Genomic DNA, 24,044 nt, shown 5'->3' on the forward strand with positions numbered 1-24,044 from the left:
AGTTGTCTTAATTTGAATTTCTCTGATCAACAGTGATTTGGAGCACTCTTTCATATAAGTGGAAATATACTGACAATTTTCAAATTGTCAATTTGGAGGTCTCTGAGGATCTCAGAACAGAACTCATTCTCCTTCCCTCTAAATTCTCCCCCCAGCTTCTCTATCACTGTCAAGAGTAACCCCATTCCTTGAAGTGGATTTCTTCGACAAAGATCTAATTCAGTTCCAGTTGATCAATGATGGACAGAAGTAGCTACACCCAGAGAAGGAACACTGGGAAATGAATGTAAACTGTTTGCATTTTTGTTTTTCTTCCCGGGTTATTTTTACCTTTTGAATCCAATTCTCCCTGAGCAACAAGAGAACTGTTCGGTTCTGCACACATACATTGTATCTAGGCTATATGGTGACATATTTAACATGTATGTATAGGACTGCTTGCCATCTGGGGGAAGGGTGGAGGGAGGGAGGGGAAAAGTCGGAACAGAAGTGAGTGCAAGGGATAATATTATAAAAAATTACCCAGGTATGGGTTCTGTCAATAAAAAGTTATAATAATAAAAAAAATAAAATAAAATAAAGAGTAACCCCATCCCACAGGCCCTCAAGCTCCTACATAGAAATAACCCTGAACTCCTATCTCTTGCTCCCCCTTTTCCAAGCTATTTTCAAGACCTATTAATTTTACCTTTTGCACTAAATGTTGAGTAGGGCCTTGTCCCCACCCTGGTGTAGGCCCCCCTCCCATATAGATTATTTTAGGGCAAGGATTATTTCTCTCGATGTCTCTGTCTCTCTCTGCATCTTTCTCTTTCTCTGTCTGTCTCTCTTTGTCTGTCTCTGTCTGTCTCTCTCTAACTCGGTTTCTGTCTGTCTCTCTGTCTGGCCCTATTTCTGTCTCTCTGTCTCTGTCTAACTGTCTCTTTTTGTTTCTCTGTGTCTCTGTCTTTGTCTCTCTGTGTGTATCTCTCTCTGCATCTTTCTCTGTCTCTGTGTCACAGCAGCCACTTGATAAGTTTCCTGAATGAATCAATGGATCTTTAAATTGGGCAAATAAGGGGCAGCTAAGTGGTATAGTGCATAGAGTATCAGACTTGGAGTCAAGAGGACCCGAGTTCAAATCTGACCTCTAATGCTTGCTAGCTATAAGAGTCTGGGTCACTTAACTCCCAATTGCTACCCCCACTAAATGAATAAATAAATAAGGTGAATAACCACCGTATTGTCTCCTTCATGAGCATGTTGTGAGAATCAGTTAAAACAATGAAGTTTTGTAAAAGTACTTTGGAACCATAAAGCTCTATATAAATTTGAGTTTATTAGTATTATTATGCTTATTGTTGTTTTAGAAAAATGAAAGATGCTATGATGCTACGAACAGAGGACACACCCATTTTGTATGACAAAGGAAAATCTCCAAACTCCTTGGGCCCTAGCTGCTGGGCTTTAAGAGTAAGTCAAGGATTGGCTGCTGATCTACATGAAAGAGGGAAGTTCCCATACCAAGAGTGCCTTTCACTGAAGAAGTCACAGACCTAGAGCCAAAAAAGAGGGGAGAAAGTGTCCCAGACACTGATAATATAACTAAAATTAAGTTAAATCGTTGTAGTTCTGTCACATTTAGCCTTGAGCTGTCCAGGATCAAACTATAGGAGTTAGACTTAAAGGACCATTACCTTCCCAAGGGCTGTCCCGTCCCTGGGAGGAGCTGAAGATGAGAATGAGATGAGTCCTCTGTCTCCCTCAACCCCTGCACTCCTGGCTCTCAGTCCTGCTCTCTGCAGCCTGCCCTGGTCCTGAGTCATCCTCCTGGGGCAGCAGCCCCCAGTGACCTCTGGGTGGTTACTACACTGCACAATGGAAAATCATAATATTGACCCAACACTCAGGAAATGGGGAGGACAGAGAATTTGGGCTTCTCAGGTGCAGGGGAGAGACAGCTTGCTGAATAATTGATGCAGGGCAAGCAGAGCCCCCCAGCCTGCTGCTTCCTTCTGAGCCTATCTTTGTCTTAATCCAACTTCTTCCTTTCTGCATACTCCTCTTCCTCCTTCTCTTCCTCTTCCTCTTTCTCCTCAGCATCATCATCGTGGAGCTCTTCTCCCACACATTCCTGGCCCCAAACCTGGGTGAATCTGCCTGTCAGCCATGAGAATCCCAGGATATGCTTATGTCCCTATGTCCCTAAGGGAAGCAACACTGGCTGTAGAGTCAAAGGACCTGAGTTCCAAATCCACCCTAGCCATTCACTCTCTGGGTGACTCTAGCCAATTTTTTCAAGCTATCTCATGCCTCAGCTCCCTCATCTGTAAAATGAGTATCATTTTAGATGAGTATAGAAGTCTCTTTGAATATTGAAATGTATGATCCTGTGAGAAATTAAATGGAAGGGGGAAGTGAGAGGAAGGGGCCCCAGAAAGGATTTCCTCATAACCTGCCAGCAAATTCTAGATTTTGAGAGAGTATGGTCACTGAAGACTTCAGCCATTCCATCCTGAGCTGCTCCCAAGCAAGGTTTCTCCCACCTAGGTAACAGCAACTTCACGTTGATCTTCCTTTCTGGAAGAAAAGAGATATGTTAAACTAATCTGAGGCTTGGGGATTCTGGTCATGAAATGTAGACAGGGAGGGGAGCTTAGAACCCAGGATGTCAGAGCTGGGAGGGCCCTTAGAACCCAGGAGGTCAGAGCTGGGAGGGCCCTTAGAACCCAGGAGGTCAGAGCTGGGAGGGCCCTTAGAACCCAGGAAGTCAGAACTTAGAGGGCCCTTAGAACCCAGGAGGTCAGAACTTAGAGGGCCTTAGAACACAGGATGTTAGAACTGGGAAGTCTCTTGAAACACAGAATGTCAATCTTTGACATTCAAGAATTTCGCTTACCTCTCATTAAAATGCTAACAATAACAAAATGACTAATCATCCAGAAAATGATTCTCAAACATTTTTAAACTTCACAGTGTTAAAAGTAAAGCAAGGTAACTACGTCCTGTTGCACCATATGAAAAAACAACTTCAGTCACCACTAACCAACTTCCACATACAACATAGTAGTTTCCTTTTGCTAACGCTATTGGGCTTTCTGTTGCCTCATAATTGTACACAGGACACACCCTTCAAACATCCACAAAGATCTGCTGCCTCATTCTGGCAAAGTTTAATGGACACCAGAGGTTGGAAGATCATGGACTCCTGCCTTAAAATAATGATATTTTCACTTTTGTCCATCTGCTACTGGGCCTATAAAATGGATTCTCTGCCCACCATTGATAATGAAGCTTTCATCAAAGAGTGTGTTGACATTCATAACAAATTTCGGTCACAAGTGACCCCCAAAGCCAGTAACATGATGCATGTGAGCTGGGATGCAGATTTGGCCAAAGTTGCTAAAGAATGGGCACAGAAGTGTAAGTTTGAACATAACCCTGATCTGAATGTTCCCCAAAGGTTGCACCCTTCCTTTTCTGCAGTGGGAGAGAATCTCTAGATTGGCTCAATTGGAGCATTTTCTGAAAATGCGGCCATCAAATCGTGGAATGATGAGGTAAAAAACTATAATTTCCAGAGTTAGAAATGTACTGGGGTGTGTGGTCATTATACTCAGGTGGTCTGGAGTGATACTTACAAGATTGGCTGTGCAGTTCAATTTTGTCCCAAAATTGCAGTCTTTCATTACCAATGGAGCAGTTTTTGTGTGTGACTATGGACCAGCAGGAAATTATTATAATATGCAGCCCTACAAGGAAGGAGAACCCTGCAGTGCCTGTAAAAAAAGATACCTGTGTGGATCAGCTGTGTACAAATCCAAAGCGGAATGGAGAGGCTGCAAGTCCCAAGCCAGGTAGAGGTGCTGCAAGTCACAAGCCAGGAACTAAGGAGATAACCAAAGGCCACTGCAAAGTTTCTCTTGTTTTAATCTTGGTGCCAATTTTTGCCATATTGGCTATTATATTGATCATTGTGATAGTGATAAAGCGTTATTTCACAAGGTAAATCATTTCTCAATAAATTGAATCAAAAGGGATTTGGGGATAATATCTTTTAAATGTCTAAACGACAAAAGATTTGTGATTCAGAAAGGGAAATCCACTCATCAGATTGCCAAAGTTGACAAATAAGAACAATGACAAGTGCTGAAGGGACTTCTGGAAAACAAGTATATTGATGAAGTGTTGATGGTACAGTGACTTGGTTCAGACATCTAAAGAGGAACCTTAGAACTCAGGATGTCAGAGCTGGAAGGTCCTTGGAACAAAGAATGGGAGAGCTGGGAAGGCCCTTAGAACATGGGTTGTCAGAGTCGGGAAAGGACTTAGAACAGAGGATGTCAGAGCTGGGAGGGCCCTTAGAACCTAGGATGTCAGAGCTGGGAAGGAACACAGAATGTCAGTCTTTGACATTCAAGAATTTCACTAACCTCTCATTAAAATGCTAACATTAATAATAAAATGAATAATCATCCAGAAAATGATTCTCAAAATTTTAAAATATCACAGTATTAAAAGTAAAACAAGGTAACTATGTCCTGTTGCACCAAATAAAAAAGTAACTTCAGTCACCACTACAGCTTCCTCATACAACATAGTACTTTCCCTTTGCTAACGCTATTGGGCTTTCTGTTGCCTCATAATTGTACACAGGACACACCCTTCAAACATCCACAAAGATCTGCTGCCTCGTTCTGGCAAAGTTTAATGGACACCGGAGGTTGGAAGATCATGGACTCCTGCCTTAAAATAATGATATTTTCACTTTTGTCCATCTGCAACTGGGCCTATAAAATGGATTCTCTACCCACCATTGATAATGAAGCTTTCATCAAAGAGTGTGTTGACATTCATAACAAATTTCGGTCACAAGTGACCCCCAAAGCCAGTAACATGAGGCGTGTGAGCTGGGATGCAGATTTGGCCAAAGTTGCTAAAGAATGGGCACAGAAGTGTAAGTTTGAACATAACCCTGATCTGAATATCCCCCAAAAGTTGTACCCTTCCTTTTCTGCAGTGGGAGAAAATCTCTGGATTGGCTCAATTGGAGCATTTTCTGAAAATGAGGCCATCAAATCATGGAATGATGAGGTAAAAAACTATGACTTCCAGAATAAGAAATGTACTGGGGTGTGTGGTCATTATACTCAGGTGGTCTGGGCAGATACTTACAAGATTGGCTGTGCAGTTCAATTTTGCCCCAAAATTGAGCAGTCTTTCATTACCAATGGAGCAGTTTTTGTGTGTGACTATGGACCAGCAGGAAATTATTATAATATGCAGCCCTACAAGGAAGGAGAACCCTGCAATGCCTGTAAAGAAGATACCTGTGTGGATCAGCTGTGTACAAATCCAAAGCGGGATGGAGAGGCTGCAAGTTCCAAGCCACATACTGAGTCAGCTGCACACAAACACAAATTTTTTCTTCTTATGATCTTGGTGCCAATTTTTGCTATACTGGCTATTATATTGGCCATTGTGACAAAGCGTTATTGCGCAAAGTAAATCCTTTCTGAATAAATTTAATCAAAGGGAATTATGGGATAATATCATCTTTTAAAATGTCCAAACAGAAAAAGATTTGTAATTCTGAAAGGGAAATCCACTGATCAGATTGCCAAAGTTGACAAATAAGAATAATGACAACTGCTGTAGGGACTTCTAGAAAACAAATATATTAATGAAGCATTGATGGTACAGTGACTTGGTTTAGACATCTAAAGAGGAACCTTAGAACTCAGGATGTCAGAGCTGGGAGGGCCCTTAGAACATGGAATATCAGACCTGGGAGGGCCCTTAGAACATGGAATATCAGACCTGGGAGGCCCTTAGCCCAAGGTGGGAGGCCCTTAGAACCCAGGATCCAGAGCTGGGAGGCCCTTAGAACCTGGGATGTCCAGAGCTGGGAAGGCCCTTAGAACATGGAATTCGACCTGGGAGGGCCCTTAGAACCCAGGGGGAGGTCGGAGGGCCCTGGGAGGGGCCCTTTAGAACCTGGGATGTCAGGCTGGGAGGGGCCCCGCATGGAATTCAGACCTGGGAGGGCCCTTAGAACCCAGGGAAAGGGGAGGGGGGGCCTTAGAACCGGATGAGGCTGGGAGGGCCCCGAACATGGAATTCAGGACCTGGGAGGGCCCCCCAGGGGTCATGGGAATGTTTCAGACTGGGAGGGCCCTTAGAACATGGAATATCAGACCTGGGAGGGCCCTTAGAACCCAGGAATTGGGAGGGCCCTTAGAACCCAGGATGCCAGAGCTGGGAGGCCCTTGAACCCAACCAGAGCTGGAGGGCCCTTAGAACCCAGGATGCCAGAGCTGGGAGGGCCCTTAGAACATGGAATGTCAGACCTGGGAGGGCCCTTAGAACATGGAATGTCAGACCTGGGAGGGCCCTTAGAACCCAGGAGGTCAGAGCTGGGAGAGCCCTTAGAACACAGAATGTTAGAGCTGGGAGGGCCCTTAGAACCTGGAATGTCAGAGCTGGGAGGGCCCTTAGAACCTGGAATGTCAGAGCTGGGAGGGCCCTTAGAACATGGAATGTCAGACCTGGGAGGGCCTTTAAGGACATAGGATTCAGAGCTGGGATAGAGCTTAGATTTAGAGGTTAGAATGGATGTCAGAGTGGGGAGGGGCCCTTAAGACATGCGAAAGGGATCCTTAGAATACAGGATGTCATTCTTTGACACTGAACTCTAATTAAAATGTTAACATTAATAATAAAATGACTAATCATCCAGAAAACGTTTCTCAAACTTTTTAAACATTGCAGTGTTAAAAGTAAAACAAGGTAAATATGTCCTGTAGCACCATATAAAAAAGTAACTTCAGTCACCATTAACCAGGTTCCACATACAATATAAGAAGTAACTTCAGTCACCACTACAGCTTCCTCATACAACAGAGTACTTTCCCTTTGCTAACGCTATTGGGCTTTCTGTTGCCTCATAATTGTACACAGGACACACCCTTCAAACATCTACAAAGATCTGCTGCCTCATTCTGGCAAAGTTTAATGGACACCGGAGGTTGGAAGATCATGGACTCCTGCCTTAAAATAATGATATTTTCACTTTTGTCCATCTGCAACTGGGCCTATAAAATGGATTCTCTACCCACCATTGATAATGAAGCTTTCATCAAAGAGTGTGTTGACATTCATAACAAGTTTCGGTCACAAGTGACCCCCAAAGCCAGTAACATGAGGCGTGTGAGCTGGGATGCAGATTTGGCCATTATTGCTAAAAAATGGGCAGGAGAGTGTGAGTTTGAAAATAATCCCGACCTGAGTCACCACAGAATGTTGCACCCTGCTTTTCCTTTAGTGGGAGAGAATCTCTGGATTGGCTCAATTGGAGCATTTTCTGAAAATGCTGCCATCGAGATGTGGAATGATGAGGGAAAAAACTATGACTTCCAGACTCAGCAGTGTACTGGGGTGTGTAGTCATTATACTCAGCTGGTCTGGGCACAGACTTACAAGATTGGCTGTGCAGTTCATTTTTGTCCTAGACTTTCCCACTCTCTGCTTCCTGATGGAATAATTTTTGTATGTAACTATGGAGCAGCAGGAAATGATTATGAGCAGCCCTACAAGGAGGGAGGACCTTGCAGTGACTGTCAAGAAGATACCTGTGTGGATCAGCTGTGTACAAATCCAAAGCGGGAGAGAGAGCCTCCAAGTCCCTCTGTAGAGGAAGATGAAGCTCCCTTGACAGATGAAGATGCTGTAGGTCACATACCAGATGAAGATGCTGCAAGTCACAAGCCAGAAGAAAATGATGCAAGTCACAAGCCAGGAGGAGTTGCTGCAAATCAGAAGCCAGATACTGAAGAGACAACCACAGGCACCCAGAAAGTTTCTCTTGTTATAATGTTGGTGCCAATTTTTGCTACACTGGTTATTATATTGGTCATTGTGATAGTGATAAAGAGTTATTTCGCAAAGTAAATCATTTCTGAATAAATTTAATCAAAAAGGATTTGGGGATAATGTCATCTTTGAAATGTCTAAACAACAAAAGATTTGTAATTCAGAAAGGGAAATCCACTCATCAGATTGCCAAAGTTGACAAATAAGAATAATGACAAGTGCTGGAGGAACTTCTGGAAAACAAGTATATTGATGAAGTGTTGATGGTACAGTGACTTGGTTCAGACATCTAAAGAGGAACCTTAGAACATGAAATGTCAGAGCTGGGAGAGGACTTAGAATCCAGGATGTCAGAGGGGGGAGGGCCCTTAGAACCCAGGAAGTCAGAACTTAGAGGGCCCTTAGAACCCAGGATGTCAGAGCTGGGAAGTCCCTTGAAACACAGAATGTCAATCTTTGACATTCAAGAATTTCGCTTACCTCTCATTAAAATGCTAACAATAACAAAATGACTAATCATCCAGAAAATGATTCTCAAACTTTTTTAAACTTCACAGTGTTAAAAAAAAGGGTAACTATGTCCTTTAATATGAAAAAGCAACTTTTCACCACAAAACTTCACAACATAGATTTCCTCTTCTAAATTTTGGGCTTTCTGTTGCCTCTTTGAGAAGGACACACCTTAAAACATCTACAAAAGATCTCTCCTCTTTTGGCAAAGTTTTGGACACGAGGTTGGAAGATCATGACCCTGCCCTTAAAATAATGATATTTTCCTTTTCCATCTAACTGGGCCATAAAATGGTTCTCTACCCACCATTGATAATAATTTCATCAAAGAGTGTTGACATTCATAAAAGTTTGAAATGACCCCCAAAGCCATAAATAGGCGTGTGATGGATGCAAGTTCAACTTCTAAAGAATGGGTACAAAACTTGTTTAAAATTAACCCTATCTGAATTCCCCAAAATTTAAAATTTAACTTTTCTGCAGGGGGGAGAATTTGGATTGGCTCAATTGGGCATTTTAAAATAGGCCATCTCAGCATAATGAATAAAAAAACTATAATTTCAGAAAAAAATGTACTGGTGGTTTAAATTATTACTCAGGTGGTTTGGGCTGCTACTTACAAGATTGGCTGTGCAGTTCAATTTTGCCCCAAAATCGCACGGTCTGTCATTACCAATGGAGCAGTTTTTGTGTGTGACTATGGACCAGCAGGAAATTATTATAATATGAAGCCCTACAAGGAAGGAGAACCCTGCAGTGCCTGTAAAGAAGATACCTGTGTGGATCAGCTGTGTACAAATCCAAAGTGGGATGAAGAGGCTGCAAGTCCCAAGCCAGGAACTGAGACAACCAAGGGCCACCGCAAAGTTTCTCTTGTTTTAATCTTGGTGCCAATTTTTGTTACACTGGCTATTATATTGATCATTGTGATAGTGATAAAGCGTTATTTCGCAAGGTAAATCATTTCTCAATAAATTGAATCAAAAGGGATTTGGGGATAATGTCATCTTTGAAATGTCTAAACGACAAAAGATTTCTAATTCAGAAAGGGAAATCCAGTCATCAGATTGCCAAAGTTGACAAGAATAATGACAAATGCTGGAGGAACTTCTGGAAAACAAGTATATTGATGAAGTATTGATGGTACAGTGACTTGGTTCAGGCATCTAAAGAGGAACCTTAGAACTCAGGATGTCAGAGCTGGAAGGTCCTTGGAACAAAGAATGGGAGAGCTGGGAGGGTCCTTAGAACATGGGATGTCAGAGCTGGGAGAGCCCTTAGAGCCTAGGATGTCAGAGCTGAGAGGGCCTTTAGGACAGAGGATGTCAGAGCTGGGAGGGCCTTTAGAACTCAGGATGTAAGAGCTGGAAGGGCCCCTAGAACACAAGATAGCAGAGGTAGGAAGGCCCTTAAGAATACAGGATGTTAGAACTGGGAGGGCCCTTAGAACCCAGGATGTCAGAGCTGGGAAGGCCCTTAGAATACTGGATGTCAGAGCTAGGAAGGAATACAGAATGTCAGTCTTTGACATTCAAGAATTTCACTGACCTCTCATTAAAATGCTAACATTAATAATAAAATGACTACTCATCCAGAAAATGATTCTCAAACTTTTTTAAAATTTCACAGTATTAAAAGTAAAACAAGGTAACTATGTCCTGTTGCACCATATGAAAAAGCAACTTCAGTCACCACTAACCAACTTCCACATACAACATAGTAGTTTCCTCTTGCTAATGCTATTGGGCTTTCTGTTGCCTCATAATTGTACACAGCACACACCCTTCAAACATCCACAAAGATGATCTGCCTCATTCTGGCAAAGTTTAATGGACACCAGAGTTTGGAAGATCATGGACTCCTGCCTTAAAATAATGATATTTTCACTTTTGTCCATCTGCAACTGGGCCTATAAAATGGATTCTCTGCCCACCATTGATAATGAAGCTTTCATCAAAGAGTGTGTTGACATTCATAACAAGTTTCGGTCACAAGTGACCCCCAAAGCCAGTAACATGAGGCGTGTGAGCTGGGATGCAGATTTGGCCAAAGTTGCTAAAGAATGGGCACAGAAGTGTAAGTTTGAACATAACCCTGATCTGAATATCCCCCAAAAGTTGCACCCTTCCTTTTCTGCAGTGGGAGAAAATCTCTGGATTGGCTCAATTGGAGCATTTTCTGAAAATGAGGCCATCAAATCATGGAATGATGAGGTAAAAAACTATGACTTCCAGAATAAGAAATGTACTGGGGTGTGTGGTCATTATACTCAGGTAGTCTGGGCAGATACTTACAAGATTGGCTGTGCAGTTCAATTTTGCCCCAAAATTGAGCAGTCTTTCATTACCAATGGAGCAGTTTTTGTGTGTGACTATGGACCAGCAGGAAATTATTATAATATGCAGCCCTACAAGGAAGGAGAACCCTGCAGTGCCTGTAAAGAAGATATCTGTGTGGATCAGCTGTGTACAAATCCAAAGCGGGATGGAGAGGCTGCAAGTTCCAAGCCAAATGATGAACAGCAAGCCAAAGACAAACAAAAACTTTCCTTTCTTTTCATCTTGGTGCCACTTTTAGTTATATTGACTATCATTCTGATCATTGTGGCAAAGTGTTATCACCCGAGGTAAATCATTTCTGAATAAATTTAATCAAAAGGAATTATGGGATAATGTTATCTTTTAAAATGTCTAAACAAAAGATTTATAATTCAGAAAAGGAAATCCAATCATCAGATTGCCAAAGCTGACAAATAAGAATAATGACAACTGCTGTAGGGACTTCTGGAAAACAAGTATATTGATGAAGTGTTGATGGTACAGTGACTTGGTTCAGACATCTAAAGAGGAACCTTAGAACATGAAATGTCAGAGCTGGGAGGACCCTTAGAACCCAGGAGGTCAGAGCTGGGAGGGCCCTTAGAACCCAGGATGTCAGAGATAAGAGGGCCCTTAGAACAGGGATGTCAGAGTTGAGAAGGTCCTTCAGACACAGAATGTCCAAGTCTTAGTCTTCCCTTTAAGGTCAAAATGCTTTTCTTCAATAGTAATTTTATTCCAGTTGTGTTCTCAGAATCACAGAATTTTAGAACTCACAGGACTTTTTCATGGCCATATAGTGCAATCCCTGCATGAAAGGAATCTCTATGACAACATACCTGAAAAGTGGACATTCAGCCTTGGCTGTGTCATGCAAGATGGCAATCTCTGAAGAGGTAAGCCTCGGGAATCAGCTGGGGGACAGGAGAGAGTTTTGTAGTAGGTACAAGCAAGGATTACAGCCCATTACAAATGTGGAACCACCCTGGAGATTTTGTCTAAAGGATGTAGTCAGAAAAATGTATACTTGGGGGGGGGAGTGGGGGAAGATGCACAAGAGTGAGAGATAATAAATGGTTAGTTGATGTGGTTTATTGGTATTCATGGAAGGTCAAGAAAATAAGGAGAAGGTCTTCATTTTGACTGGTAAACGTTCAACAACCAGCTCCCCAAGAAACCAGGTATGCTTATAAATTTCATCTGCAGTATTATTTTCTCCATCACTTTTTTAAAGTCTAGAAATTAGTGAAAGAATAAATCAAGCTCTGACTTAGAGTGTTTGCAAATTTTTTTGGGGGGGGTGTCTAAATGCTCACATTGAAAATTTAACAAGAGGTTTTCAGGAACCTTTAAAAACTGATTTTAGCAAACCCCAAGAAAGGTCTCCAAAATAATGGCTTTAAAAATATGATTTCAAAGTCATTATTGGCCTATTAAAATACTCCTCTTTTTTCTAACTAGCTGAGTTACACCAGAATTTTCTCCATATATTTCAAGATATTAAAACAAATACAGAAACAGATATGATACTCTGATTGTCATACATGAGGTCAAATATTAAAGAGATTTGCAAAAATTAAAAAAGCAATGCCATTCTTTGCATTAATTTTTTGAGGAAAATTTTTTTAATATCTGTTACTATGCATTGAGATTATTATCATTTTAATGAATTAATAAGTAATAACTAAATATATTAATCTAGTTAAAATTTATTTAATGAATCAAATAGATATTTTTAAAATTCATATTTTTAACTTCTAATGTAGTCAATATTGATAGATATAACTCACACAAACAAAAACTTTTTGGAGGACCACAATCATTTTTAAAATAGAAAGGGGAACTTAGAAAAAGTTCATGATTTACTGTCCTAAATCACTAAGTGAATTCATGGGTAACTCAGGAGTTATGCTGGAGATAGCTTATCCCAGTTTATAAGAGCCACTTGTTAAATTTTCAGTATAAGGATTTACAACTCAGAAATCATCAAAATGCTACAAATCAAGGCCTGCTTTGTTTTATGGAGTGTCTAGATTTAACAAAGTGATGGAGAAAATATTAATAAGGCTGTTTTATTGTTATTTGTTCTCAGAGGACTGATGACATCACAAAGACGATGTCTTGATTCGCTTCTGAATTGAGGCAGAGCAGTGCAAAGCTGTCAGCCTCACTCCTCCAGTGATACCAAAGTGATAAGACAAAAGTCACACTAAAGTTAAAACTGTGTTTTCGGAGACAGGAGGTAATGGTGCAGGATGGGCAGTCCTGTAGAGGTTGTGATCTGCATTCCTGGAGGCAATCCACAATGATGAGACCCCAGATCCATCAGAACATTTGGGGATATGTTGGGAAAAAATAATCCCGGTCCTCAAGGAGTTTACTTTCTGCCAAGAAGATACAACAGTTAAATTGCTATGTAGAAATAAGATAATTTTGGGAAGGGGGCACTGCATTAGTCTTTTCTCCACAGAAAAGAAGGAATTGAGCAAACAAGACATGATCAGTCATTCAAAGTCAGTAAACATATGATGATTAGATCCCAGGGATCCAACTAAATTCACAAGCCTTATCTCAAGATGCAGGGTAATGGCAAACTCCAATGGCATCCCCATCACCTCCAAGATCAACAAAAGCCCTTCCTAATCTAGCCCTTTGCCACTTTTCCTTCTGTTATTTCCTTTTGATTCTGTATATAGCGTGCTTGTACATAGTAGTTTGCATGTTTCTCCCCCACACACAGTATTGTGAGCTTTTTGAAGGCAAAAACTGTCTGCCTCGTTTTGTTTCCCCAGCAGTTAGCATAATTCCTAGCACATAGTGGGTGCTTAAATAATGTGTTTTAATTGTTTGGTTACTGGACAACAATGGAGTTCAAGGTGCTGGTCCTGGATTAAGTCCTTGGCAAAAAGGGTAGGGTTAAAAGGCTCGATCCATTGAGGAGACAGAAGGTCAAAAGTGGAATGTACTTACCTAAGCACTCCATAGGACTAAGTCAGGGTTGTAAGGTTTCTTAGATAATCTGTTCTCTTTTTGTAAAAAACACAAGCCCATGAAGCACCTTTCTCTCAGATTAAGGGAAGGCATCTCTCTGCATCCCTACATCCGTATAAAGAGCATCTTCACAGAGCTGCCTAAGAGAAAATATTTCTAAATCTGTGAAACATACTTATAAAAAGCATCTCTTGTGCCCTACCAACCTCAGGACAGTCCTTGAATAAAAGAAAAGACCATTCCCCACTTAGATAAGAGATAGCCTCTCTCTACATCTTTGTGTATTAATATGAGAAGGCATCTTTCTATATTTGCATGAGATAAAGTATCTCGCAATCATAGTAAAGGATGGAATCTTTAGCTGGATAAGAGGAGACATATACATCTGCCTAAGAGAACATTTCATTCTACTTCTGACTCTGCACAGGAGAATGGTGCTTCTCACATGTTCATAGAAGGCATCTTTTAGCATCATATCTGATTCTTCATGACCACCATTTGAACTTTTCTTGGCAAAGATACTGGAGTGGTGCCCCATTTCCTTCTCCAGCTTATTTTACAGATAAGGAAACTGAATGACGTGACTCGACCAGGATCACACAACTAGTAAATGTCTTAGAGCAGATCTGCATCCTGGAATTTAAATCTTCCCCCCAGGTCTGGCTCTCTATCCATTGTACCACCTAACACCTCTTAGAGAAAGTAAACAGATCTAGGCTTATTTCAATCACCAAAGAAAGTACCTGAGAGGCAGTTTCAGAGGATAGTAAAATTTAGAGCTGGAAGGGTTCTTAGGTCTACTTCATCATCTTGCTAACACACACACACATACACACATACTGTTTTACATACATTTTAATCAACAAGGAAACAATAGCAATAGAAATATGGGAGACGAGTAGGGCAGGATATTAAATACATTGTCAGATAAGGCTTCTGAATCAGATTCTTTTACTTGTCTTTTTTTTTGTCATGAGGATAATTTCAATCGATGATGGGGAAATGGATTGTAACAGTGATGTACAAAAGCTATTAATAAAATATATGTTGTAAACAGTAAAATGAATTTACTAGAAAGAGGGAGGGAAGGAAAGAAGGAAGAAAGGAAAGAGGGAAGGAGGAAAAGGAGAAAGGAAGGAAAGAGGGAAGGAAGAAAAGGAGGAAGGAAGGAAGGGAGGAAAGGAGGAAGGAAGGAAGGGAGGAAGGAGGGAAGGGAGGAAAGAGGGAAGGAGGGAAGGGAGGAAAGAGGGAAGGAGGGAAGGGAGGAAAGAGGGAAGGAGGGAAGGGAGGAAGGAAGGGAAGGAGGGAAGGAAGGAAAATTATCTCTTAATTAACATGGTTTGGGGGTAGGGTGGGGGAAAAGAAAGATGGAAGAAAATGTGATGAATAGGGATAGGAGAATAAATGAGATGATTACCTGGAGATATCATTCAACTTTGGGTCTGCTTTCTCATCTCTTACTCCAAATGTCACTGATTTCTAGACTATCTCCATTCTGACATATTCTTGAATTTAGCACAAAGAAAATGAAGATCAGGACTCCAGCTGAAATGTTAAAAATAGCAGTCCTACAGATAAGTTCCCCTGAGGATTGTTGAAGGAAAAGGCAAGTTTTCCAAAAACAACAACAATAACAAAAAACTGCTGACTGAGCTGAATTTATCTTCCATTGTTCCAAGATTTCAAAGCAGCAAACTTCAGTAGTCAAGAAATTCCCACCCAACAAAGACAAGGACCAAAGAATGGAGTTCTCTTACAAGGTCACAGAATTGAAAGCTTCAGGGGACCAGAGAAAACATTTAGTCCTATCAATTCATTTTTACAGATGAGGAGATAGGAAGTGAGGTTGTCACAATGTCACAAAGCTCATGTAATGTCTCCTGAGAACTACTGCCCAACTCACACTTGTAAATTGGGTCCTCAGAGTAGCTACTACTTCTATGTTCAAGGTACCCTGTAGGGCCATACACCTAAAAATATAGCTCACAAGTTTTCCTCCAATTTGTTGGACTTCAATCGTCCACAAGCGGACATTTTAATTTAAAGAAAAAGCATTTACTAAAATTGCATCCTAAGAACAGTAGTGATAAAACACTGGCCTCCCATATGCTTGAGATACAGACTCCCACAACTGCATATAGCACCATTAGGAAGAGAGGGCACATCAAGCACACTAATAGTGAGACAAACAAGTACAGAAATCCCCTGATCAAGATAACTCATACCCCTGACACCATGGGTATCCATAATCCTCTCTTTTCTTGTGGCATCTTCATTCTCCCATCCCTAGGTATGTCACCTCTGTCGATCAGATGCTTATCTGTGTCTTGACTTGACTGCCAGGAATCCCAGAGACTGCTCTTTCTTAATAGGAAAAATTTATAACAATACTTTAAGGTTTCCAAAATACTTTACAAATATCATCTTGTTTAATTTGCATAGCAACCCCTATTATCCCCATTTTCAGGTGAGGAAACTGAGGGCAAGAATTTAGGTGACTAGCCATAAAACTAGTAAGTTCTCTGAATCTGACATATGCAAATTATTTTTTAAAAAAGTCATGAATATAAGAAAATATTCACCTAAGAACACCTCTTGTGTTAGCCACAATCAGAAAAACAAGTGCCCATTGATTGGAGAAAAGATAAATGAATCATGATATATGAAAGTAATAAAATATTTATCTCTTAGGTCCATTCCATCTCCAAAACTATAGTCTCATGATCCTACTACATTGTAAGAAATAGAGCCTGTATGGAATTCAGTGAAGGAAGGAAAGATTTATATGAAATAACATACAGTAAAGAGAATAGGCCCAAGTACACATAATGACTATATAATGTATAGTTAATTATTATTTCAACATAAATAATTCTGTATGAAATCAGAAAGTGTATTATCCTAGCAGAAAATCTGAAGCAACAAAAAGATGAACAATTCTTCTTCTCTCTGTCCTTTGTTCACTGTCCCATCCCAAGCAGAAGTCTTTTATCTTCTCTGATTCTCTTCCTTTTCTTAATATGACTGAAATCATGATGCTTTTTGTAGTGCTTACCCTTTCTAGCTAGTGTCAACTCATTCTAAGCTTTTGGTTCCCTCACCCAATTTGTTCATAGGTCTTGTACTTTTCCTCCATTGCTGGCCCTTGTTTCCATCTTGTACACATAGGTTTTAAAATTTAAAGTTTTGCACCTCAATCAGTCTCTGTGGATTACTTTTAGTTAGTCAACAAACATTTATTAAAGGCCTACTCTGTATCAGGCATGCTACTAAGTGTTGAGTGAGAGAAAGAGAATAAGGAGTTAAAGATGACACCTAGATTATAAGTTTAGGTGATTGAAAAGAGGACAGTACACTTGACAGCAACAGGGAAGTTAGGAAGAGATTTTGGGGATTCAATTTTGGACATGCTAAGCTTAAGATATTTAAACAACATCCTATTAGAGACTTCTAAGACGATGTTGGGGATTCAAGACTGGAGGTCAGTTGAGAAGTTAGAACTGGACAAACAGCATTAAATACATGGCAGCTGATGAGTTCGCCAAAAGGGCCTAGGTCAGAGCTCGGTGGGATTCCCATGATTAACTGAGATCAGCTAGATGAATATCTAGCAGAGAGATTAAGAAGGAGCAGTCTGGTAGATCAGAAGAGAATCAGAATAAAGAAGTAACCAAAAAAAAAAAAAAACCTAGAGAGAAGAGAGTATTAAGGAGAAGAGGGTGATCAATGGTATAAAAGGCTAGGGAGAAGTTAAGAAGGATGAAAACTGAGAAAAGCCATTAGATTTGGCAATTAAAAAATCATTGGCAACTTTCTAGAGAGCAACTTTGGTAGACCAATGAACTAAGAGACCAGACTGTAGAAAGCTAAGAAGAAAGTAAGATGAAAAGAAATAGATGGCCTTCCCAAGGAATAAAGCCAAAAAAGAGAGGCGAGATATGGAAGGATAATAATGGGTAACAGATGCATCAAGTGAGGGATTTAGAGGACAGAGAAAATGAGATCATTTTTGTAGGTAGTAGGGAAGCAGTTTATTTTTTTATTAAAGCTTTTTATTTTCAAAACATATGCATGGGTAATTCTTCAACGTTAACCCTTGCAGAATCTTGTGTTCCAATTTTCCCCTTCTTCCCCCACCCCTTCCCTAAATGGCAAGTAGTCCAATATATGTTAAACATGGTAGAAATATATGTTAAATCCAATGTATGCATACATATTTATACAGTTATCTTGCTGCACAAGAAAAATCAAATCAAACCTAAAAAAATAAGGAAGAAAATAAAATTCAAGCAAACAACAACAAAAGAAGTGAAAATGCTGTGTTGTGAACCACACTCAGTTCCTCTTTCTGGATACAGAATGGCTCTCTTCATCACTGAACAATTGGAATTGGTCTGAATCATCTCATTGTTGAACAGAGAGAGCCACGTCCATAAGAATTGATCATTGTATAGTCTTGTTGCTGTGCACAATGATCTCCTGGTTCTGCTCACTTCACTCAGCATCAGTTCATGTAAGTCTCTCCAGACCTTTCTGAAATCGTCCTGCTGATCATTTCTTACAGAACAATAATATTCCATTACATTCATATTCCATAATTTATTCAGTCATTCTCTAGCTGATGAGCATCCACTCAGTTTCCAGTATCTGGCCACTACAAAAAGGGCTGCCACAAACGTTTTTGCACAAGTGAGTCCCCTTCTCTCCTTTAAGATCTCTTTGGGGTATAAGCCCAGTAGAAACACTGCTGGATCAAAGGGTGTGCACAGTTTGATAACTATTTGAGCATAGTTCCAAATCGCTCTGTTCACAATTCCACCAATGTATCTGTGTCCCAGTTTTCCAACTATTGTGAGTGATATAGACAGATAATTAAGGAGATATAAAGGATTGTCTTGATTATGTGGACTTATTTTATATACTATAAGTTTGCAGAAGTTGTCCATTGTCTTATTTATTTTCACTGACTCTCTAGAGTTTTCTTAGTAAACTGTTTGCATGTCATCTGCAAAAAGTAATAATTTTGTTTTCTCTTTGAACTATACTTATTCCTTCAATTTCTTTCTCTTGTCTTATTTTTACAGCTATCATTTCCACTAGAAAATTGAATACTAATAATGATAATGAGCTTCCTTGTTTTACCCCTGATTGCTTCTAACTTATCCCCATTACAGATAAAGCTGGCCTTCAGTTTAAGAAAGATACTACTTATCATTTTAAGGAAAGCTCCACTTATTCCTGAGTTTTTTAATAAAAATGTATTACGTCAAAACTTTCTTCTGCATCTATTGACATAATCATGTGATTTTTGTTGCTTTTATTATGTGATCAATGATATTTATAGTTTCCCTAATTTTGAATTTGTCATGCATTCCTAGTTTAGTGAATGATTTTATATGTTATTGTATTCTCTTTGCTAATGTTTTATTTTAAATTTTGCATTAATATTCAGTAGGAATATTGGTCTATAGTTTTATTTCTGTTTTGATTTTCCCTGGTTTAGGTATCAAGATCATATTTGTATCATAGAAAAAAATAGGATAGTTTTTTTTCCCTATTTTATTCAAACAGTTTACATAGTATTAGATTAATTGTTCTTTAAATCTTTGGTAATATTTCAATTTAGAATTCAATTCAATTTCTTCTTTACTTTTATCTTCTAAGATAGAGTAATTTAAGAATGTAGTGTAGAGTCAAGCAAGGTCATTAAAGAATCAAGATGGAGAAGGAAGGAATGCAGGGATGATAGCCTGGGAAAGAACTGAGAAGCCTAGGAAATGGGGGTCATGATGGGTACAAAAAAAATCAATGTTTAGAGTAGCAAGGTAGAAAGAGCAGTATAATGACACAGACTGTGAACAGAAAAAGTAATTTCAGAGAAGCTGGGAGATGGGGTATTTATGGTGTGAGAATAGTGGGAAGGACTGAAAGGCTGGGGTTGCTGAGCAGATCAGTTTGATAGCTGAGTAGAGTGACCACCTATTAGAGTGGAGAGACTTCTAAACAATTAAATTACTCAAGAAATAAATAAATAAATAATTAGCACCTGCTCTGCTTTGAGCAGAAAGCCCCAGGAAATGTCTTTTTGACTGAAATCGCCCATCAATAATACAAAATACTTCTATACCAAGAAATAGGACCATAGATTTGAGCAGAAAAAGCCCTTTAAGGTATCTAGTCTGGGGCAGCTGGGTGGCCCAGTGGCTAGAGCACCAGCCCAGAAGTCAGGAGGACCTGAGTTCAAATCTGGCTTCAGACACTTAACACTTCCTGGCTCTGTAACCCTAAGCAAGTCACTTAACCTCAATTGCCTCAGCAAAAAAAAAAAAAAAAAAAAAAAAAAAATCAACACAGAAAAGGTTTCAAGTCCAACCCCTCAATTTTACAAATGGGGAAACTGAGGTCAAAGAAAGGTTAAGTGCCCACAGTCATATAGCTAACAAATATATGACATAAGATGCAAATCCAGGTCCTCTTAACTCAATTCCTGCACTCTTTCCATCATATGATGCTGTCTTTCATGCCTCAAGTCTTTTGATGTATGTTTTTACATATACATACACATACATACGTGGAATTATCTATCCCACAAGATCCTTAGTATCCTCTGATGAACATCTCCCTGTCTTTACCTTTATTGTTCATCACATATTTATCTCTGCCATACTTTCCCCACTGGTGTTTTTATTTCCTCACACAATTATATCTTCTTTCTACTCTATCCTTGTTACCCCATCCTTTACAAATCTCGTTCCTTTCCAATGATCTATCCACTTTCCAGAGCCATATTTTCATCATAGATCCCATTTCACCAAGGCTTAGAAATGCTGATGATATTACTTTATTGTCAGAATCCCTAGTTCTTCTGCTCAACAGTTTAAAAACCATAATAGATAAGCAACTGGAAAAGGGCCTTAAAGTTCATTGGATACAATGTTCTCATTTTATGGATGAGAAAACTGAGGTTGATAGAGAATAACTGACTTGTTCAGTCGCACAGCCAAAAATGTATGAACCAAGATTTGACCTTGGGTTTAGTTCCAGCACTCTATCCACTGAACCATATAACTCTAGGATAAAAATATCATAGAACCTGAGTTTTGTTGCTAATTTCTTTCTTATAATTTGCTTCTTTTGGATTTCTAAAAATCTCTATGTTTCATTTCTTGCTACATTGCAGTTCTCTCTATAGTTAGTATCTGACTTGGTGACTACAAATAGACAGCTTTCTTCTTTGCCCCCTCCTATTTTGTTTCAAAATCTTTGATTAACTTGATACAACTTTGGATAACTACATTTTTTTTACCAACCTTTGTTATAAATACTCCATCTTTGGCATCCTTATTTTTTCAATGGTAACTCAAAAATCTAAGTCCAATTCTCAGACACCATCTTCTCAGCCAGCTGTCCAGCCCTCCAAATCTGCCTAACCCTTTTGAAGGCCATATTCTTGGTCAGTCAGAGAGATGAAGAATGAATACCACCTTTGTTCCTCAGGTCTTCAGTTTATTGCGTAAAACTGCACAATCCCAAACAATATTTTTTGGATTTCTTTTGGCAGTATTATTCATTCCCACACAAATCGCCAAGAACGATTAACAGTCATAAATTTCTTTCTCTTTCACCCTGTGGAAGAGCAGCTGTAATGATGTTTTGGAGAGACCCACCACTCTTCCAGTCCCCCAGGTTTATGACCTGGAAGCCATCCGTGATTATCCCCCTCCCCTTCTCACTGTAGTCAATTAGTTGCCAAATCTTATTGGTTCTGCTTCTACAACATCCCAGGGAAGTGCTGGTAAATGTTTAACAACTGTTTTCTCTCACTCTCCCAAAAATGTATCCATGACACACTTTTAAATTTAGTCTGCATTAATATTTTCTCCATCACTTTTTATATTTGCCACAGACAAAACTCAGATTTTGGAGGCTCCCAGGGGAGTCATATTGTTCTAGGAGTAAGCTTTCATAAGAAAGAAAGAAACATGCTTAACCTGCCATCTTCGTGTTGGAATGAATTCTGGGTGGAGAGGGGCTTTAGAACCCAGGAGGTCAGAGCTGGGAGGGCCCTTAGAACACAGGATCAGAGCTGGGAGGAATCATAGAACACAGAATGTCAGAGGGCCCTTAAAACATAGGTTGTCAATGCTGGGTTGGGGGGGGGGTCCTTAGAACTCAGAAAATCAGAACTGGGAAGGAGAGCCTTAGAACATAGAATGTAAGAGTTACAAAGGATTTTAGAAAGCAGATGGTATCATACCTTGAGGAGGGGGAAAAAATCTCAGAATATAAGATATGAGAACAGTAAGATATGTTCTAAGAACAAATAAGAAAGGAACTTCAGATGGTATGATATTACAGCCTGAAAGACCTCTCTTCCAAATCTAAATTCCAAAATTCCATGATCTTGATGATAAAATGGAACTCTAAATTTGTGAGACTATGAATGATTGCATCTAGTATAATCTCCTTAATTTACATTTAGAGAAACTGAGACCCCCAAAGTAGTTTTTTTGCCCAAGAGCACAGGAACAGCCAGTGACCCACTGGGCATTTAACCTGGGTCTCCTAACTCCCAGGCCATATCTCTTCCCACTTCAACAATGGAACTCCATAAAGATAACTTTTAAGTTGTTTGGGGGGGGGAATTAATTAATCAATCAAAGATCAGGTGTTTCTTGCAGACCAGGGTGCAGACCATGACTCTCTGGGACATTCTAACTTCCCCCACGCTGACTCCTGGGACTGCCCAGTTATGCAGTGCCCCTTTAACCCTTTGTGCCTCCTCCAGCCTGAGTAGGAGGGTGAGAGAGAAGGCTGGAGCCATGGGGTGGCAGCCGCATTTCCTTCCTAAAGGGCTAGGTGGCATCCTGCACAAGAGCGTCTCTGCAGCCCCCAGCTTTTAGACCCAGAGTGAACCAGAATTTTCCAGGAAACTCTTCATATTTTCCTTCCCACCAAGTTCCTCAGCTGGTGGCCCCAGGAGCCATCTCGCCTTCATGAGAGGCCTTAAACCTGATGCTGAGCGCCAAGCCTGCCATCCCTGGAGCGCAGGCCTGGAAGCCCAGCCAAGGGCCCGCATCCCACACATCATAATGTTCTCTGCCTGCCAGCCAGGGCCAGCCTCACACACATCATCAGCCGTGTCAAACACCTCCTAGTAGCCCTCGAGGGGTACAGCAGCTGCTCAAGGCTGCCCCCAGTTTGCCTGAGCTGTCTCTAATTCAGTCTGACACTCTGTGCTTAAAGGAATATGGGTGGGAGGGGGAGGAAGGAAGGAGAGGGGTCATAAGCTAGTGATCCCACTATCCCAGGAAGTTCTTGAGCCCCCCAAAGTCCTCAAGAGTAGGAGTTTACTGATTCAGAAAATTATAGAATCTTAGAAGTAAGGGGGATTTCAGAAAAGGAGAGTATCAGAAGTGGAAAAGGGATTTAGAACCCAGGAGGTCAGAGCTGGGAGGGCCCTTAGAGCCCAGGATGTCAGAGCTGGGAGGGCCCTTAGAACCCAGGAGGTCAGAGCTGGAGGGCCCTTAGAACCCGGGATGTCAGAGCCGGAGGGCCCTTAGAACCCCGGATGTCAGAGCTGGGAGGGCCCTTAGAACCCGGGATGTCAGAGCCGGAGGGCCCTTAGAACCTGGGATGTCAGAGCTGGGAGGGCCCTTAGAACCCAGCATGTCAGAGCTGGGAGGGCCCTTAGAACCCCGGATGTCAGAGTTGGGAGGCCTTAGAACCCAGGATCTCAAAGCTGGGAGGACCCTTAGAACCCAGGATGTCAGAGCTGAGAGGGCCTTAGAACCCAGGATGTCAGAGCTGGGAGGCCCTTAGAACAAAGGATGTCAGAGCGGGAAGGCCCTTAGAACATAATGTCAAAGGCTCCCTAGAACATAAAATTTGAGGGCTGCAAATGGTCTAGAACATAAATGTTAGAGTTACAAGGGAATTCAAAGACCATATAGAACAACCACTTCATTTTACAAATTCAGGGAGATTCAGGGGTTTGTCCAAGGTCCCACAGACAGTAGTTTTAGAGGTAAGATCTAAACCCAGGTCTTCTGAGTCCAGAGCCAATACTCTTCCCACCATAAACCCACTGTCTCTTTAGGTGGGGAAAGGGACCTTGGAACCTCAGAGATGCCAGACTCTAAAGTTAAGGCTTTGGTGATCTCAGAAAGTTCCCAGGCCCAGAAGGGGAAGTGGTTTGCTCAGCAGCTTAGTCATGGAGGAGGAGGAGGGGCAGAGGTTGAATGAGCACTTGCTCTGGGCTCCTGACCACCAGACCTGTGAGCTCAACCAAGCCACGAGAGAGAGAGAGACAGAGACAGAGACAGAGAGAGACACAGAGACAGAGTGCATGCTATGCTATGTGCTGAGCTCTGT

At 40.7% G+C, this 24,044-nt stretch overlaps 1 protein-coding gene, 1 long non-coding RNA gene and 3 pseudogenes across 2 annotated transcripts in view; 4 read left to right on the forward strand and 1 right to left on the reverse strand.

Annotated features, from left to right (window-relative positions):
• Positions 1 to 24,044, reverse strand: part of LOC116422829 — an 83,831-nt gene that overhangs the window by 48,564 nt on the left and 11,223 nt on the right. The gene's annotated exons all lie outside the window — the stretch shown is intronic.
• Positions 2,839 to 3,996, forward strand: LOC116422827 (annotated as a pseudogene).
• Positions 4,674 to 5,523, forward strand: LOC116422828 (annotated as a pseudogene).
• Positions 6,848 to 7,960, forward strand: LOC100925255 (annotated as a pseudogene).
• LOC100924998 (glioma pathogenesis-related protein 1-like) lies at positions 9,329 to 11,252 on the forward strand. Its single transcript, XM_031962642.1, has one exon. The coding sequence runs from the start codon at positions 10,191 to 10,193 to the stop codon at positions 10,989 to 10,991; it is 801 nt and encodes a 266-aa protein (XP_031818502.1). The 5' UTR covers positions 9,329 to 10,190; the 3' UTR covers positions 10,992 to 11,252.

The sequence above is a fragment of the Sarcophilus harrisii genome, chromosome 3, assembly GCF_902635505.1.
Source record: "Sarcophilus harrisii chromosome 3, mSarHar1.11, whole genome shotgun sequence".
NCBI lineage: Eukaryota > Metazoa > Chordata > Mammalia > Dasyuromorphia > Dasyuridae > Sarcophilus > Sarcophilus harrisii.

Excerpts from the sequence above, each read along its gene's own strand:
- LOC100924998 (XM_031962642.1), top strand. The coding sequence starts at position 10,191 with ATGGACACCAGAGTTTGGAAGATCATGGACTCCTGCCTTAAAATAATG.